This window comes from Ursus maritimus, unplaced genomic scaffold, assembly GCF_017311325.1.
Source record: "Ursus maritimus isolate PB19 unplaced genomic scaffold, ASM1731132v1 scaffold_12, whole genome shotgun sequence".
Taxonomy (NCBI): Eukaryota; Metazoa; Chordata; class Mammalia; order Carnivora; family Ursidae; genus Ursus; species Ursus maritimus.
In genome coordinates, this window is record NW_024423564.1 from 6,776,081 (window position 1) to 6,795,100 (window position 19,020).

At 39.0% G+C, this 19,020-nt stretch overlaps 1 protein-coding gene across 1 annotated transcript in view; it reads left to right on the forward strand.

The window, feature by feature from the left end:
- The window catches only part of SPAG17 (sperm associated antigen 17), a 214,253-nt gene that overhangs the window by 180,907 nt on the left and 14,326 nt on the right, over window positions 1-19,020 (forward strand). The window contains exons 33-43 of the mRNA XM_008706365.2: window positions 1,445-1,590; window positions 1,886-2,016; window positions 4,143-4,270; window positions 6,516-6,698; window positions 7,662-7,775; window positions 8,301-8,346; window positions 10,459-10,558; window positions 10,781-10,828; window positions 13,399-13,498; window positions 14,245-14,347; window positions 16,433-16,561. Of these exons, the coding sequence (XP_008704587.2) occupies window positions 1,445-1,590; window positions 1,886-2,016; window positions 4,143-4,270; window positions 6,516-6,698; window positions 7,662-7,775; window positions 8,301-8,346; window positions 10,459-10,558; window positions 10,781-10,828; window positions 13,399-13,498; window positions 14,245-14,347; window positions 16,433-16,561 (1,228 nt within the window). The remainder of the gene's footprint in view (window positions 1-1,444; window positions 1,591-1,885; window positions 2,017-4,142; window positions 4,271-6,515; window positions 6,699-7,661; window positions 7,776-8,300; window positions 8,347-10,458; window positions 10,559-10,780; window positions 10,829-13,398; window positions 13,499-14,244; window positions 14,348-16,432; window positions 16,562-19,020) is intronic.

Below are 19,020 nucleotides of genomic sequence, written 5' to 3' on the forward strand. Positions count from 1 at the left end.
AAGAATTACAATGGGAGGAAAGAAACATTACTAAACATTTAAAAATAATGCCAACAAAAAGAAATAATATGAATGGTCTCTATCCAAGTTAAAGTGAGATCGAGTTTGCTCGACAAGGCTGAGAATCCATGGTGAGAAATATCAGGTAGTGAGGGTTCTAGTCGGGTTGAAGATGGGGAGGTGAGAGCAGTGCTTAGCTAGTAGATGGTAGAGCTCTGTCTTTTGTTTCTCCGTCCTTCAATACCATAACTATCCTCTACACCCAGGCCAAAAGCTGGCAAACCATGGCTACCTCTTTATACAGGCCCATGAGCTAAAAATGGCTTTTATATTTTTAAATGGTTGGGAAAACTCAAAAGGAGAAGAATATTTCATGACACATAAAAATTACAGGAAATTCAGATCTCCATGTCATGATATAGTTTTATTGGAACACAGCCCTGCTCATTTGTCTCTGGCTGCTTTTGCATACAATGGTAGACATGAGTAGTTGCAACAGACTGTGTGGCCTACAGATCCTAAAATATTTATTCCCTGGCCCTTGACAAAAAACGTTTTGCCAACCCCTGCTCTAAGCATTTCTCCTTGTTTTCACTCCTCACCCAGCAGCAGAAGTTTGTGTATCAGATAATAGGTGGTGAAGTTATTTTTCAGATTTGGAACCATAGCACAGAGTCCCCAGCTTTGGTTTGGTACGCAAACTAGCTCTGATCCTGCTTGGTTCTTTTGATGCTCAGTAAATGAGATTCTTCCCAGCATGAGTTCAGGCTGCTAACAAATCTTAATTTATACTGAACTGAAATTGAACCTTAAAGCCCAACCCCTCTAGGTTTAAACATATGGGACATTCAGGCCAAGCATTCTTCTAGGCACTGATGCTCTTCTGGGCATTCCCTTCAGTGGTCTTTCAGCCTGAACCACACTCTTTCCTGGACAGACCCACGCCATATCTAAATAGTGTAATGGCTGGGACATTTCTTCTCACGCTGATACTGCGTCTCACGCTGATACTACAGATTTAGTGTCGTGAATCCTGATGCTGCATTTGTGATCAGAGAATATAAACTTCTCCCCACTATCACTTCCTTAATATTTCAAGACAACGATCACATGAGTAGCCTTTCCTCAATGTTTAAATCCCCAGTTCCTTGAACTAAAGCTCAAAAGATAAGATTTTGAGTCCCCTGCTATCCTTATCACCTTCCTCGGAGTACATTCTGGTTTGTCTTCCAGTTTGTCTTCACAGTTGAGGCGTGGTTTGTAAGTAGAGATGTGCTACTGGGTTTTCACTTTTATTAATGCCAAATGTACTCAGTGAATATTACCTTGAAAATAAATATCCCTGATTTTCTGAATATACCAAAAAATCACATGCTTTCTCAAATGGAAAACGAAGCTCATGACATTTCTTTTCTTTTAGTTGCTTATATACTTTGCCCCTTAGGTTATGGCTGATGGCAGCATATCAACTGTGGTACCTGAAAACAATCTGGAAGAGGATTTAAGTGAAAAAGCTGAAGGCTATGATAATTTATCATCTACTCATCTTTATAAGAATCATCTGCAAATCTATGGTGAACACGTGCCCAGGTAATATGATAAAAATAATACCATGACTTTAATTTGTTTTAAGGTTTTATTCATTTATTTGAGAGAGAGACAGAGAGAGCTGGGGGAGGGGCAGAGGGAGAGGGAGAAGCAGACTCCCCAGCTGAGCAGGGAGCCCAACTCGGGGCTCAATCCCAGGACCCTGAGATCATGACCTGAGCTGAAGGCAGACGCTTAACCAACTGAGCCACCCAAGCACCATTGACTTTTATTTTAAATTCCAAGCTTAAAGAGCATTTTAATACTTCAAGTGATTTGATTTTATTGCTTCAAATAGGTTTTTTGTCATTTATGCTGATGGATCAGGAGTGGAACTTCTTCGCGACAGTGACATAGAAGAATACCTATCCTTGGCATATGGAGAACCATCTACTGTAGTTCTCCAGGAGCCAGTACAGGAACAGCCAGGTAGGGAACCCAGAATGTCTGGAAGTCACTGTGTCCGCTTACCAGCTCCCAGCCTCTTTATGCAGTCTACCCCCGTGTCAACTCTACTTTTTTCCTTTTGCTCACTTTTCAACTCCACTAGCCACCTGGCCATGTCAACCTGTGTCTACAGTTACTTATGTTCCTTCCAAACTTTATCTGAGCATCAGCCTATGTAAACTGTGCATGAGTCCCTTTCCTACGTGTAAGCAGATTTGACTCTGTCTTTAGATATGTTAGGTATGTAGCTATGATTCTATTTATGTGTTCCTTTCATCTTAGTAGGGAAAAAAAGAAAAGTGAGATATTCCTTGTAAGTTCATTTTTTCTGTCATTTCGAAGGTGTTGCCTTGATGAATTTAGTATAATAAGAAAAGAAAATATGTTTGATGTGTGAGTTAGAAAGCCAACCTGAAATATGAGATAAGTTATATATAATTATATTCATTGTGTATTTATATTATTCTCATCAATTTTAAAGAAATCAGTGTGTGGCTAAAGATTAGAGACACATAATGCATTAAGAAAGAGTCATCAGGGGCACCCAGCTGGCTCAGTTGGTGGAGCACGCAACTCTCAATCTTGGGATTGTGAGTTTGAGCCCCACATTGAGTGCAGAGATTACTTTAAAAAAAAAACTTAAAAAAAAAAAGAACAAATCATCAGTGTATGTCATATGTGTATTTGAACATAGACATAACCCTGGATGTCATCTGTCTATGAAACCGATGTTTTATGTCTAGGTTTATGTATGTTTGGTTTTTATCTGTTCTCTGGTTGGTGGGATATACTTTACACTTATTTATGAATATGCCTGCATCTCTGCACACTGAGTGTATCTTTTAGTGTATCCGTGCACATGTGCATGTTGCTCTTTGTGAATATGGAGAGTGGGGAGCTCTGGTTGTGCAGTGCATGTGTAGAACTATAGGAGAATTCAGTGCAAATGGCCTTGTTAGTTATTTAACTAGCATCTACTTGATAACCTACAATGTGCCAAACACACTGGCTGGGCATTGGGAATACAGTAGTGAGCTAAAACAGCATGGATCCTGCCTTCATAGAGCTTAGGGTTTAATGAGAGAGAGAAGCATTAATTATACAGCACACAGTAACTGTGATTATATGCTTATCAATTAGGATAAGGTCTTTGAAGGAAAGGAATATGGCTCCATGAGAGCAGGAACCTGACGTAGTCTAGAAGGCTTCCCTGGAGACACTGGAGCTAAGAACTGGTGGATAAGTAGCTGCTGATTAAAATAGGAGGGAAAAAAAAAATAAAATAAAATAGGAGGGAAAGCTTTCTTGGAAGAGACAGTACAGAGCAGAAAGCAAAAAGCCATGGAGAACAGGGAGGAAAAGGTCAAAGTAGCCAATGCATAGGAGGAATGGTGCAAATTGAGGCAGGATGAGAAAACACTGAGGGCTCATTTTTATCCCGTGAGCAGTGGGCGGTCAAAGAATTGTTTAAATCATAGTATAACATAATCAGTCACTCTTGACTGCTAGTGGGATTTATTCACGCAGTAGGTCTGGGTAGAAAAGCTGGTTGTTCCTGTAGCCCAGAACAGGGTCTCTCAGAGGCAAATGATCCAAGGTAGGTCAGCGGATGAGCTCAAGTGAACCGACAAGACTTGGATGTGGTTTTTGAAGGGTGGTAAGGCATCAGTTAATAATTCTGGGCAATCTAAACCTAGTCTCTAGGTGTTACAGTGGCTAAAAACCTTACTTTTCTTGTTAGATCATAAGGTTCTTAAGTGCAGTCACTGTGTCTTGCTTATCAGAAAGTTGTTTGTTGAGGGGCATCTGGTTGGCTCAGTCGGTTAAGTGTCGGACTCTTGGTTTCTTCTCAGGTCATGATCCCATGGGTTGTGAGATAGAGCCCTGTTGGGGGCTCCACGCTCAGTGCGGAGTCTGCTTGAGAGTCTCTCTGCCCTTCCTGTCACTTGCATGTGCTCGCTCTCTCTCTCTCTCTCTCTCAAATAAATAAATAAATAAATAAATAAATCTTTTTAAAAAACTGTTTGTTGAATTTAGTGAAAACCTATTGAATTTCTCAGAATCTTTTTGCTAGAGAAATAATCCTCGGATAACTCTCTTTGAACCAGGCACCCTGAGCATCACTGTCCTTCGCCCTCTTCATGAAGCATCACCATGGCTAATGAAGAAAGAATTAGATACAATTGTTCCTCCTAATCTCCAGTCAAGGTCATGGGAGACATTTCCCTCCATTGAGGTAGAAATTTTTTCTTCTGGAAGGTCACTACACTTGCATATCCATCCATCAATGTATTGGAGTCTCGGATCTTCTCCTATATATTCACATATTTTCATTCTTATGTAAATTGTTAATGGGCTCAGGAGTTTTATATTTGAAGACTTTAACATTTGTAGATTTTAGAGACATATACCTGACTAGCTAAATCTCAGTTTTATTTCTTTTCGCCGATGTTGCAGGCTCAAATAACCAACCACTCTGAGTAATGCATGTTCTACCTCTCCTGTCATGGAATTACTAATATTAAGCAATATATAAATCTTCCCTTCTCTCATTACTTATCTGTCAGTTTTAACACACAATTTAGGTCTTTCACACTCCCTTTCTCCCCTAATTTACTAATGCAAAGACTGAAACATGTAAGAATAATGTGAAGGATTATACAAAGGATTTGCAACTACAATGTTAAAAAGTAAACATTGTAATTATGTCAGATTAGAGAAGACGCACCTAAAGTTTTTTTAAAGAATGGAAGAAAATATCTTAAGCAAGAATCATGAAGTCCTGCATCGTGCAAGATTTGACATTTCAATTTGCAAGTAATTTGTGTAATATGTTCAGCATATTGTCAGATGTTAAATTATTAAATCAATGAAGACATTGATAATATGATCAGAGAGACATACTAGTGTTAGGTAGGGAGGATAATGTTTTTGATGTATAATGAAGTTTGCTCCCCCAAACAATCTGGTAATAACAAGGGCACAGATAATGAACATTTAAGATAACAAAGACCTTGGAGCACCTGGGTGGCTCAGTTGGTTAAGAGTTTGCCTTTGGGGGCGCCTGGGTGGCGCAGCGGTTAAGCGTCTGCCTTTGGCTCAGGGCGTGATCCCAGCGTTCTGGGTTCGAGCCCCACATCAGGCTCCTCCACTAAGAGCCTGCTTCTTCCTCTCCCACTCCCCCTGCTTGTGTTCCCTCTCACTCTGGCTGTCTCTCTCTGTCAAATAAATAAATAAAATCTTAAAAAAAAAAAAAAAAGAGTTTGCCTTCGGCTCAGGTCATGATCCCAGGGTGCTGCTCAGTGAGGATCCTCCTTTTCCCCCTCCCTCTCCACCCCTAGCCCCTCTTGTGCTCTCTCTCTAGCCCTCTCTCAAATAAATAAATAAAATCTTCAAAAAAAAAAAAAGATAACAAAGACCTTAGTCCTATATTTGAACTTGGTGACTGTAACCAACATGGTGAATGAAGGTGATCTGAATTCTAGTCCTGAGCTTACCAATTATTAATGTGGGATTTGGGACAAGCCACATTGGCTCTCTACTTCCTTATCTGAAAAATAAAAAGCCCACACCAAATGGTTCACTAAGGCTATAACCAAGTTGAAAGTAGTGCTTCATGACCAATAATATGCCACATCTAAGCTTAATGAAGGAAGTTCAATCTCTCCCCCTGCAACTCCTATAGCTCTGACCTTCTATGCCCAGTAGCAGTGGCCCTGCCCAGGCAAGCGTCTGAGTGGTTATCACTGACCAAGCATCAGACACTGAAGAGCAGCTAACAATGAAACACATCAGACACTCTGCAGGACATAGGGCATCAAAGCACACTACTCCTAAAAATCGGTTACAAGGAAAACATAAAGATGTGAGTCCACCCTGAGGCGGACATTTGTGCCCAAGAGCCCTTGGAAAGACTCTGGAAGCATGCTTAATCTAGAGTGAGCTCAAAGACCAGCCAAATCCATGGGATGATTTTCTCTCAATCTCCCTAGGGTAAAATGAACATGAAAACAGAAAGTTAAAGACTGCTTATTCCAAATGTCTTGGGCTACTTGTGGGTAGTAAGCAATAGTCACATGCATTTGGTGTAAATGTAGCTACATTTCCATGATACCACATTGCTTACTACTCCCCTAAATGCTATCCAGTGAGACATAATGCAGCAGGATTTTAAAATATCCAGATTCCTATAAAGAGGGAACTTACCCAGTTCTATTACCAATTTTCCTTATATTTGAGAAACTTTGGGGGAGCAGAGATTTTTTTTTGCTATTGTATTCCCTAACAATTGGTTCCTAGCATAGTATCTACGTAAATAAGGGCTCAGTAAAAAAAAATAAATTTAAATAAATTTTAAAATAATAAATAAATAAATAAATAAAATTAATGTTCAAACATTTCTTTTCTTTTCTTTTCTTTTCTTTTCTTTTCTTTTCTTTTCTTTTCTTTTGGATGGTTGTTTTGCTTTGTTTTGTTAACAGAAAAAAACTCCCGGACCTCCATTTGGCACTCAGATTTGGAAGGGCCTTGACTTTGGGTCCAAACAGCTAGTAAGTGCTTCAGCCTCTCTACTTAAGAGCCCCAAAGTGCTACAGATGCGCCAGTTCATCCAGCACGAGGTCATAAACGATGAGGTGAAATTGAAGTTGCAGATTTCCCTTAAGGTAATGGAATTCAGGTAACCTGACCCAGAAGAATCAGGAACAGGACAATTATTCCTCTTGGTTTCTTGGAGGAACCTGAAATTATGTAATTCTACCAATATTTATCTAATGCAACGCACGAATGTCAATTTTCCAGAGGATAGGAGGTTGAGAAGTAGAAAATACTTAATGGTTCCCATAAGGTATAGGAAGTATTGAGGCCCTGAGACATTGAAAACACATAATTTTACATGTGATTGCTATACAGAGTCCTCCTTCTTTCTTACTGTATGGGAAACTGGTTTAATGACCTCTGGAAAAAGGTAGAGCTGTTTATGAATCTGATACTTGTCCATGGAAGAAAAGCATTGTTGGTTTTTGGAAATGGTCTAAGAATTTGTAAACATACAGTCAATTGTATAAGCTGTATCTGTAAGATCTCACTGTCTTCTTTGTTAACTGTCTCAGAACAAGATGTATGTTTTTTGTTTACAGTTATATACCCAGCACCTGACATAGAGCAGGGGACCAGTTCTTTATGAAAATAGATACTTATGGAAAAAGTAAAGTATATTTCTCTTGGAAGCAAAGGCGTGGACAAAGGCTAAACTTACATTCATAGATGGAATCATAAAGACTACCCCTGGAGAGAACTCTAGAAACCATCTAACCCAAGTCTGTACATTTTATTGATGAGGACACTGGAGCATAGAGTTAGAAGCCGGGCCTCTCTGGGGTCTTCATGCAGTTCTAATATCTTTTGGCCCTCAAAGCTTTGCCTTTGGACTTTTCAGGTCTTTGCCAATTAATATAATTAAGGAAAAGGTTTTCCAGATTACTTGACCAGTACCTGGTTTGTTGACCATTGCAAACTTACATAGTCTTACTCTTTTTGTAGTATTTCAAGTTGATGTCGACTGTTTTTGGTGTCTCTTTCTACCTTATTTCTGTTTTTTATTGATCTATTTTATTCTGCTGATTTAGGATTATATAAACCATATTCTAAAGAAAGAAGACAAGCTACAGGAAATGACCGTTAAAGATTCCAGAACCGAGGAGGAGAGGGGCAACGCTGCAGATCTCCTCAAGCTAGTTATGGTGAAAAAGAAATGTTTTATGTACCAATATGTTTGCTGTTGTTTCAATATTGGTGTCTCCAGACAAAATATCCCAACTAAAGCTGTTTCTGCCACTTCTAAGGAGCATTTGCTCCCTCCTTTTAATTTCTTATTTCTGGGTAAATCTGATTCCTCGTGTACTGAATTTTCCAAATGCTTTTTAAGCTCTTCCTTAAATCATAAATAATTCTGAAGGCTCTTAAATAAAAGTTTATATTGTCTTCTGAGAAACTGATTTCACAGAAATACTGAATGAATTAATGAATGAAATAGGAAGAAGGAAGGAAAAGGAATTTCTACAACTTAAAATGATTTGCATCTTAAAAAATCTGTTAAGTGAAAGGAATGGCTAAAAAAATCTAATAAATTTTGTATTGGCATTAAAAAAACTATTTTATAGTAGTTTCCATAAAATATCAATTTGAGCACATGAAGAATGCTTTTAAGCAAGTGAATTTGTATGTAATATAATCATCATCATTAACGAATTCTATCTTCGTTTCAGTCATTCCCTAAAATGGAAGAAACTACAACAAGTCACGTAACTGAAGGTAACTACTTTAATATTTTAACTTTAATATTTTTCTGCAAAATATTTAAAAATCTTAAATTCACTTCTCGGTCATTCCTTCATCTGATAGCAAAGTGCCACATACATATTTCTGTTGCCATATTGGCCATGTTGTATTGTAATGATTTATTTACATATGTTTTCTGCCTAAATTGTAGGATCCCTGAAAACCATGACTGCCTCTAATTTATTTTTAACTTTGATTTGTTGAATGAAAACAGTTGACTTTTGAAGTTTAGGTTAACCTCAGCTTGTATTTCCAATATAGCTAAGATACAAGTGGGACACAATCAACCAGCCAACACTCCCCTCCCCCCCACACAGAACTTTTGAACAACTACAGTTACCACCCAAACTTTGCACTGGTATATATATATATATATATATATATATATAAAACAGTCCATAGTATTAATTTTGCATATTTTAAAATATGCAAATATATATATAGTTCTCTCTCTATATAAAACTATATATATATAGTTCAATTTTGCATATTTTAAAATATGCATATATATAGTTTAAAATATGCATATATATATATATATATAGTTCAAGCAGTCTAAGAAAATATCCTCATTCAAAGCATATTCATTTGGGGAATATATAGCCCCAGCAAACTTAGTTATATGATTTCATAGTTCACAGCAGAAAGCAGGGAAGAATTTGGTGGTTTGGGATTTTCTTTTTTTTTTTTCCTTTTTTTTAAAATAATCTTTATTTTGTTATATTAGTCACCTTTTCCCTTTCTATTTTGGTCGTATGACAAAGGTCAGAAACTGGCAGGCATAGGCTTCATTTAGCCCACAGATGTGTTTTATGTGTCCCCCACAGTGTTGGCTTGTACGGTTATTTTTGTTTATCTGAATTTTCTGTCTCTAGAAATGGGACATTACCCCATAGTGACGTTTGGCTGAAGATGATTAACAGCTGCCCTTTTAGAATGACCATGAACAAAAGAATCGATCACAACCCTCAGTTGCCACTCTGTTGTCACTCTGTCACCTGGGTAGCCCGTTATACCAAGATTGTCAATTTAGCAAATAAAAATACAGAAGGCTCAGTTAAATTTGAATTTCAGATAAACAAGTAACCTTTCAGCATAAGGTTATTCCATGTTAGATTTGGGACATACTTACACTAAAAAATTATTTGTTGCTCATCTGAAGTTTAAATTTAACTAGATGCCCTATACTTTATCTGGGATCTGTACCTTGTAGCATTTGAATTTGTAACCTGTGGCATGAGGGATCAATCCCCATAGAGGTAAATGGGCAGGCTGCCTGATAATGAAGGATGAACTAAATATATTTTTCAAACATACAAACAAACAGATGCAAGAGTCAAACCAGGTTTTGCATATTCACAGCTGCCCTTGAAATATTAATAATGGCAATTTTAAGTCAATGCTCCCCAGAGTATTTCCCAAAACACTAGTTTATGAAATGGCTGGACCAAAAATGAATTTTATGATAAAATAAGTTTGGATAATCCTGTATATTGCCTTATTTCTTAGAGAGCCACAGTGTAAATGAACTAAGTCCTACAGTAACAAAACATATTTAACCTTGTATAAATCAGTGTTTTCCAAGATCATATACCCATAAAACATAGAATCTTTTTAATTTTTTCAGATCTTTGTTAACATCCCGCTGAGACCATGTTCTAAGAATAGGCTCAGAATAACCACCCAAATTATCAAATAACTATTGTGTTATGTTCATATCCTTAGATCTTTCTTTTTTTAGAAAAACAGTTTCAACAAAATGTTTAATTTTTTTTTTAAGTTTTGGTGTTTCAGATAGGAAGAAATTCAGTTAGGTAAAACACTGATTCCCCTAACGCTGGGGATAAATGAGAGAGGTCACTACATTTTACATTTTGTCAATAAGATGTGTGTTCTCTCATAGGGCATTTCCTAAAAGTGGTCTGGTTTACTGGTATATTACAGCTTGGTCATGGAAATTCTAGAAAACACTTGATAGATTAAATATAGGCTCTTAGAAACCCTCTCAAGGAGTAATCGGGCACTGACTATGCACTATGCCATCAAAAATTTGAGGATACAAGTTAAATGTGTCTCTTTTTAAAGTTGCAGCCCACCTAATGGATTTATTCAAGCGATCTTTGCCTGCTCCTCCAGAACATCTGCCAGAAACATTTGGTTCAGGTTTCTTTGAAAAGAAATGGAGGTAAGCTGATCCCATAATGAGTTCCAATTAGTGTGAAGCATACAGTGATTGAGGAAATGGAGAGACACGGTGTTCTAACTCTGGGTGACAACATCAATGAATTCTCAGCCTCTCACCTCCTACACTATTAATGATTTATCATACAGTGGAGGTTTATCTTGTATTGTTTGTAAGCTGAGAGCATTGCCCTTTTCCATCATACTTTCCTTTCCTTTTCCCCAGGTATACAACACAAGCAAAACACTGGAAAGAAAAGTTGCAACAAAAGAGGTAATTCTGTCTTGAAGTATACATAAGCATATGAAAAGGCCCAGTTTTGTGGAATCATGGAAATGGGACAGGTTGAAAGGTCCTACCATCTAGGCTTTCCGCTGTTATTTGAATCTCTTCTACATTTTTGCCAAGTGCTTACTCAGCTTATGAGTGAAGATGTCACTATCTCTAGAGGAAGCCTGTTTGACCATTACATAGATCCACTCCTTCTCATAAACAAGAAAGTTCTCGGGTACTCTCTGTGCCCTGGTAATTCTAATATACTGGTAAGTATCCTAGAACTTAACGCAGAGCCTAGTCATAAACCTTCAGGGTTCTTATAATTCAGATGAAGAATGTGCTCTAAGGATTATGTGCTTTGGTTTCCTTTCATTCCTAGCTGAGGATACCCCCCTGTCAGGAAAGGAAGCCAGATACATTTACCAAGTATATAGTAGTGCATATGGTACTGTTGCACACATTTGCACAGCTCCTCTCCAAAATGACTGCAGGAAAGATGAAGATTCTTCTTCATAAAAATGTCTGGGTTACCTTGTAGAATGTGGGGGAGAAGTAGTGAGATAAGATCCTCCATCTTATGGGCCACCCCTATATTCAAGGTCAAACTGGAAGGTATGTATTGTCTCGTAGAATATCCCTGGAAGGAGTTTTAAGAGACTGGCGACAACGATTACCCACGGGGAAGGAGATAGAGAGGTTTGGGGGACAGTGTGGGATGCAGACTTCCTTTTTATTACATACTCTTTAATACTTTCTGAGTTACGTGCATGTGTTATCCATTTACATTTTTAAAATTTTTGAAACATTCACAATTTCAGATGTTAACCTAGAGGAAGATAATGGCAAGCCAATGAAAGTTTTTGAAGAAGAAAGTAAAATGCTTAATTAGATTTGTGTCATAGAAAGAGAAGTGTTGGTAGCCCAGAAACGGATCTGGGGAGGAGGGTTAAGAAATGAGAGTTTCCGGGAAATGGAGGGTGATCAACAAGTGTCCCTGTGGAGGGATTGGAAAGGAGAATGAAAAGAGGAATTCAGATTTATCACCTGGGAGATTTATTTTGTGAGAACAGCTCTAAGAGGGTGTAGGCAATAGGCCACACTGCCATAGACAGGAATGAATCAGGTGAGGCAATAGTGAGAAGATATTTTAATAGGAAACTAAAATTGTTTAAGTAAGATGATATTTTGATTTGGCCAGTATTTTCTGACAGGCCAGCTAGTATAAGAGAAAGGGCACTGGTCTCAGAGCCAGCAGACCTAGAGTCAGTTCCAGTTTGATTACTTACAGCTCAATGATGCCAGCTGGTTGTTTTAGTTCAGTAAAATTTACCTCAGGAGTTCAGTTTGCTTCTCTGTAAAATGAGGACCACTGGGCCATCTAATACCTGAGGTATCTTTCAGCTCACACGCTGGGTGACTAACAGCTGACTAGCATATGCACTTATCAAGATCCTGGGCAAGCAACCCGGGTTTTAATTCAGACTTCACCTCTTACTAGTTATGTGATTTAAGGTTGGTTACTTATCTTTTCTACACCTTGATATTTTGAGCAGTAAAATGGGGATAACAGTAGTAACTCATAGAGTTAGTGTAAGAGTAGATGTGTAAAGCGCTTGGTAAAATATCTGGCATGTAATAAGGACCTAAAAATGAGAACTATCTCAAATGAGATTAGGTTCAGCTACATTGAACAGACAATCCCCCAAGTCAGTACTTTCACAAGAAAGAAGTGTACCTTTCCTGATGCAAAAGAAGTCAGAAGTGGGCAGTCCATGGTAAGCAGCACTACAACATTGTCAGGAACTCAGATTTCTTCTTTTTATCTGTTCCATCATTCCTAGCACATCGTGTCCATCCTCAAGTTTACCTCATAGTTGCAAAGTCACTGCTGCAGCTGTGTCCATTTCATCCATAATTCAGGAAGTAGGAAAAGAGATGAGACAAGGACAAAGGGAAAGCCTCTCTGCTGTGTCAGCCCTCTTTAAAGGCTATCTGGAGTCTTACCCATTGGCTTCAGTTTCTTGTCATTGGCCTTCCCTGTATATAGGAAAGGCTGGGAAGTGGAGTTTTTAGCTGGTGTATCCCCTCCCCAATATAGGGTTCTGATATTGGAAAGACAACTAGCAGGGTTATCATGATTGCTCTTATTTTACTTCGTAATCACTGATCATACTAGTCCTAAACCATTCCTTAGGTTTGGGTTTTAGCTTTTGTTACCCCTGCTACTGAAATTATAGAAATTAGTAGAATCAAACTGGCATTTAAACCTCAGAGAATTGAAAACATGCAAAAAAGGTCAACCAAGTGGGTTTTAGTCTTCTGAGATCAACTGTAAAAACACACTGCCACCTGGCATCATCATTTCCTATCTTAAAGGAAAGTCTGATTTCTGAAGTAGGAAATGTGACTGATTCTAGAAGGAGCAGAAAATGAACCAAAGAAACTGACAAAAAAAAATTTCTGATGAGTTAATTCTTATCAGTTTTACGGTTGGTGATTCCATTTTCTGTGGTATTTAAAGCTAAAATTCTGTGTCTTCTTTTTATCATTATGGAAATATCAACCAGGAAGGAAATTGAAAACACACAAAACTACTTAACGGAAATTAGAAACAAAGTAATATCACCCTACTTCACATCTGAATTGAGCAACTTCTGTCGGTCTCAGGTAACTGAATGTAATTAACAACAATTGAATAAGAGTCTTTACAAAAGTTGATACAATGCATATGTCATTATGTAGTCAACTTTTCCTGATGTTTCTTGCCTGCATCAGCCCAACTGACTTTCCCTTTCATCAAATCCATGTCCTCACAAGCATATGAGAGGGAAAACTAATTTCAGGTCTTGCACCTAAGGAGAAGTTCGCTGCCAATGCATTACTACCACTCCACGTCTCTGCCTTGCATTGTCACTATTAATTACCCTCTACCATCTATTCTAAGCCCCGGTTTGGGTCAAATTCTCCCTGTTTTTACCCTCTTACAGATTCCATTTTGAAGTTTTTATTCCATTAAAATTTCTGCACCCTTCTGCTGCTGAAATAGCCCTAAATTATTACAAGTTCTTGGAAGCCCGTGGAGACAGAGCACTCCTTTTCTAGGAAACCTTGAAACTCTCAAGCAAAGTGAATATTCTCATGTGTTTTGAGCTCCCTGTATTGCTATGAATGTTCCAGATGCTATTATTAACCAAAAGCTGCCTGAGAAGAAGTTACAGGAAGTTACGACAGTTTGACAAAATCTAGAACTGAGTTAAACAGTCTCTTGAAAAACTTTTAGTTTGCAAACTTTCTTTTCAGAGCCTAAGAAAAAAAATTTCTTTCATCATTCCTTATCAACTTAATGTGCTTGTGGTGATTGTCTTCCTGGCTTGCATTAAGTCTGAAGTAAGTCTTTTGGTTTTTCCTTTCAGTTTAATTATCTGGACACCCTTTCTAAAAACTTGCCTCCTTTTACAAAGAAAGAGGAAGATGCAAGCAAAACAACTCTTGAGAATACATCCGATCTTCATCCAGGTAATGTGTTCATGTAGCTGTTATTACTGTAAATGTGCTTAAATGAAGAATGCCTAACAAAGACCTAACAAAGATGTCTGAAGACATAACCAGTTCCTACCACCTTTTGTCTCAGTACTAGCTAGTGTCATAACCTATTGTGACTTGTATATTACAAATTTGGCTGAGTTGAGGAAATCAAGATATAAATAAAATTTAGTTTCATCCTGTATGCTTAAAATTCACCTAAAAACATTTAGAAGACCTGACTAATTTACAAATCAAGGGAGTAATGAAAGGTTGGTGGAGAACAGGGCAAAAATGCAAGCTCAAGTTGTCACCTCACATAATACCTAATTATAAGGAGGAAAATGAGTCTTTACAATGGAGAGTGATGGCATTTTCCAGCTTAACCAAGTGATCAAATTTCTACCAATTGTGACAACCTAGCATTAGGTGTTTTCTCATATAACGCATCATGAAGTGTCTAGGACCTATGTAGAATTCTTGCCCAAAATCCTTAACTTGAGTTTAACCAAGAGGGAACAATCAGACAAATCTAGAATGTAGACATTCTATGAAATAACTGTCCTGAACTCTTCAAAAAAGTCAATGGCATTAAAAGAAAAAAAAAATGGGATGATTGTTCTATATTAAAAGAGACTAGGGTCACCTGGGTGGCTCAGTCAGTTCAGCAGCTGACTCTTGATTTTAGCTCAGGTCATGATCTCAGGGTTAAATCACCACAGCGGGCTCCCTGCTCAGTGGGGAGTCTGCTTGAGGATTTCTCTGCCCCTCCTCCTGCTCACTCTCTCTCTCTCTCTCTCTCAAATGGATAGATAAATCTTTTTCAGAAAGAGAGAGAGACTAAAGAGGCATATAAATGACATGGAACACATAAATTTGGATGCTGAATTGAGAAGATAAACAGCTATGAAAGATATTTTGGAGCAACTACACAGGTTTGAATAGAGGACTATATAGTTGAGGGCATTGTGGAATATCTTTGGGTTTTCTTGGGTGTAATGACGGTATTACGGATGTATAGAACAATGTCTCCATTTCAAGAGATGCATGTTGGAGAATTTAGGGATGAAATGGAATTTAATACTTCTCTTTAATAAACTAGGTAGTTAAACTCTCCAGATAGAGGAGTTTTCTACTGCACAATACAATACAGAGGCTCAGCTGCCTGGAATGAGTAGCCAAAGAAAACATCTGATTACCGCAGAGTTTGCAAAGAGTAAGGCTGGAACAATGACTTAGACACAAGATGGGAGAAATCAGAGATGAAGTTTGATGGTGCTGGTGCCCGTGTGCTCCCAGGCAGACAAGTCTAATCAATGCAGCCTAGTGTTCCCTTGAAAGGAGGTGATGCCACAGGTTTCTCAACAATTCTCCAGGCAGCCACCACCATTCAGCCAGGGTGGCCCACATACAAGTTGAAATGTATTTGCACCCCCAGTCCTTGATAGATTTATGTTTTTTAAAGATTTACTTATTTGAGAGAGAGCAGGGGGAGGGGGAGAGGGAGAGAGAGAATCCTGAAGTAGATTCCCCTCTAAGCCCGGACTTTGGGCTCGATCCCAGGACCCTGAGATCATTACCTGAGCCGAAATCAAGAGTGGGACACTCAACCAACTGAGCCACCCAGGCTGTCCTTGATAGATTTATTTTAAATTTTTTTCACGTTGTACTTCTTAGATATATTTTAATAAAGAGCTACATCGACATAATAACGAATGGATTTAAGATTGGAGACTTTTTTTAAAAAAATCACATCTCAGTTACTCTTGCTAGGTGAGAGTGGGCTAAATTACTTGGTCTCCGCTTCATAACCCAACCAAGAGAACTATTGTGTTATCTTGTAGAACCAGCTAACTCCAGGGGAGTGTGTTCTTTGCGGACACTATCCTGTTCGTTAGTGGCAAACACGGCATCATATAATGCAGAGCCTCTCACTCTGCCTGGCCTCCTTCCATTTGATCTTTCTAAAGGCAGAGGTGGGGGAGCACCTTGCTCATTGCAAAGAAGAATAAAAACATCAGTAGTTCTTGTATCATCGTCCAGAGTATCACTTTATAATATTTGTTTGGGGCTTTCTAGATTGCCAGCCAGGTTCAGAAGAGGAATCCCCACAATCCCCACTGGGTCTTCCAAAACTGAAGAATGTTGTGAATATCAAGGAGGCTGCTGGCCAGAACCAAACTGAAAATTTAGAAAAACCTACCAAAGGTATGGTAGTCATTCGCTTTATCCTATTCTTTCTCAAAACTGAACATTATGTCCTTTTGGACTAGGGAAGATGGTAGTGGGAGCTGAGTGTGTGGTTGGCAGTTATAGAAACAATTCTAAAGGGTCACAGATCCTGGAGCTAAAGAACTTCATAAGGCTTCTTAGCACATCAGAGTATCTCAAAAAATATTTTGAGAATGACTGCAAGTCCCAGATTGAAAGGAAAAAATGGCAAATATGTTTTTCTAGATTGTTATTGTATTCTATTTCTTTATTTTATATTATTATTTTATTTATTTTATTTTAATTAATTTATTGCCTCATTTGATTTTATCCCTCATGGATCTGAGAGTTTGCTTTATTTACTAAAGATCAGGAACCTGGTAGCTTTTTTGCAGGAGCCAGTAATTCGGTAGTTGGTCTCAGATTTACCTGCCATTTCAGTACTTTGATGTGCAGGTGCTAGAAGAGAAACAGAGTTGTCTCTACTGTATGCAGCCCATCATCTCATCGAGGTAGCGGAAATTAAAGTATGGAATAATACAAAGTAATTGTAGCACAGGGGAATTACATTACACTGATTTCACTGAAGTTAATTCAACTTTATGGTTGGTCAGAAAAAAGAAAAACAGAGTAATTTAAATCACGTAGGTGAATTTGCACTTTTTGATGCCTGTGGACATGGTCCATATTGAAAGTGAGCTGGGAGTTGGCCAATAGGCGTTAGTTACCTCTTACAGGGGAGCATCTTGCCACATTTTTGGGTGACTTAAGGGATTTGCCTTTTGCCTTCCTGATTTTAAAGTTATTTCTTGTCTAAAGTTTATTCATTTAGTGGATAATTTGTTCAATGCCTACTGTGCACCAGGCATGTTCTAGGCCCAGAAATGCAATAGTTAAGAAGCTAAAGTCTTATAGAGCTGTGCCTACATTGGCAGACCTAGACAATAAATAACTAAACAAATGAATTAGATAAATTCAGGTTGCTTAGCACAGAGTGAAACCATATATAATGTATGGTGAGTGTCTTGGGAAGAGGATGGCATTTCATTAGGGGATGAGAAGGCCTTCTGGGAAAGGACATCCACGCTTAGATAGAATGACAAGAAGGAGCCAGCCATGCAAACACTGGGGGAGGGGAATGGTGCAAGTAGCGGGAACAGCAAGTATGAAGACCTTTAGGGGAGAAGAAGCAGAAAAATGGGCATTTAGCTAGAAGAAAATGAACAAAGGAAGAAGCAAAGGAAGGTGAAGTCAGAGGGAGGGGTAGAGATAAGACTGTGTGATGCCACATAGGGAGTTGTGGGTTTTAGTTTATGTGTAGTTTTTATTCAAACACCACGGGAAGGTTTTGAACAGGGTAGGTACAAGACTAATTTATATTTTTATTTATTTATTATTATTTTTTTAAGATTTTATTTATTTATTCAACAGAGATAGAGACAGCCAGCGAGAGAGGGAACACAAGCAGGGGGAGTGGGAGAGGGAGAAGCAGGCTCACAGCAGAGGAGCCCGATGTGGGGCTCGATCCCGCAGCACCGGGATCACGCCCTGAGCCGAAGGCAGACGCCCAACCGCTGTGCCACCCAGGCGCCCCCGACTAATTTATATTTTTAAAAGATCACCCCAGTAGCTGTGTGGATAATAGCACATGGTGAGGAAAGGGGGAGCGGACAAGTGGAAACCGTGGTGGGGGAGGAAGCCACTGAGGCAGGACATGTGAGCCCCAGCAGAGACCTGGCCAGCTCAGTGGAGGTGGAGAAGGTGGGGAGCAAATTAACTGAAACCACGTATTCTGGAGGGAGAGCCAACGGGATTCACTGGTCGTCCACTGGATGTGGGGCTGAGGAAGAAGAGAAACCAAGGGTGCTTCCCAGGGTAAGTACCGCGTGACCCGGGGTGAGGCTGAGAATGTGTAGTTGTAACAAGGTTCAGGTGGTGCCGATGATGCTGGTATAGGGTCACACTCTGAGGACCATGGCCCTAAGGCAAACTCTGGAATGTAAAGATCAGGCGGAAGAGGGGCCACAAAAGGCTACTTAAGAAGAAGAAGCCAGTGAGGTAGGAGAAAAACAGGAGCATGAAAATCAGTGTTTCCAGTGGATCCAAGGGCCCCGGAAGGCCCAGCAAGATGTGGAATAACCACGGACTGGGTAAGATGGAGATTGCTGGTGATTTTGACAAGCGCTCTCTCAGGGCATGGCGGAGCCTGAAGCCAACTGACATGGGCTGTGGGCTATGTCCAGAACGGCTGAAGAGGAGCCAGCAGCAGGAACACACACCTTCCCCCAAGAGTTTTGCTGAAAAGAAGAGAGAAATGGCATTGCTGCTGGAGGAAGATGTGTGACCAAGGGAGAGATGTAAAAAAAAAATTAGACATACGGGAGGATGTTGATTTGCAAACAATAATTCAGTAGCAAGAGAGAACTTACAGTGCAGGAGGAGGGGGCCTACTTGCA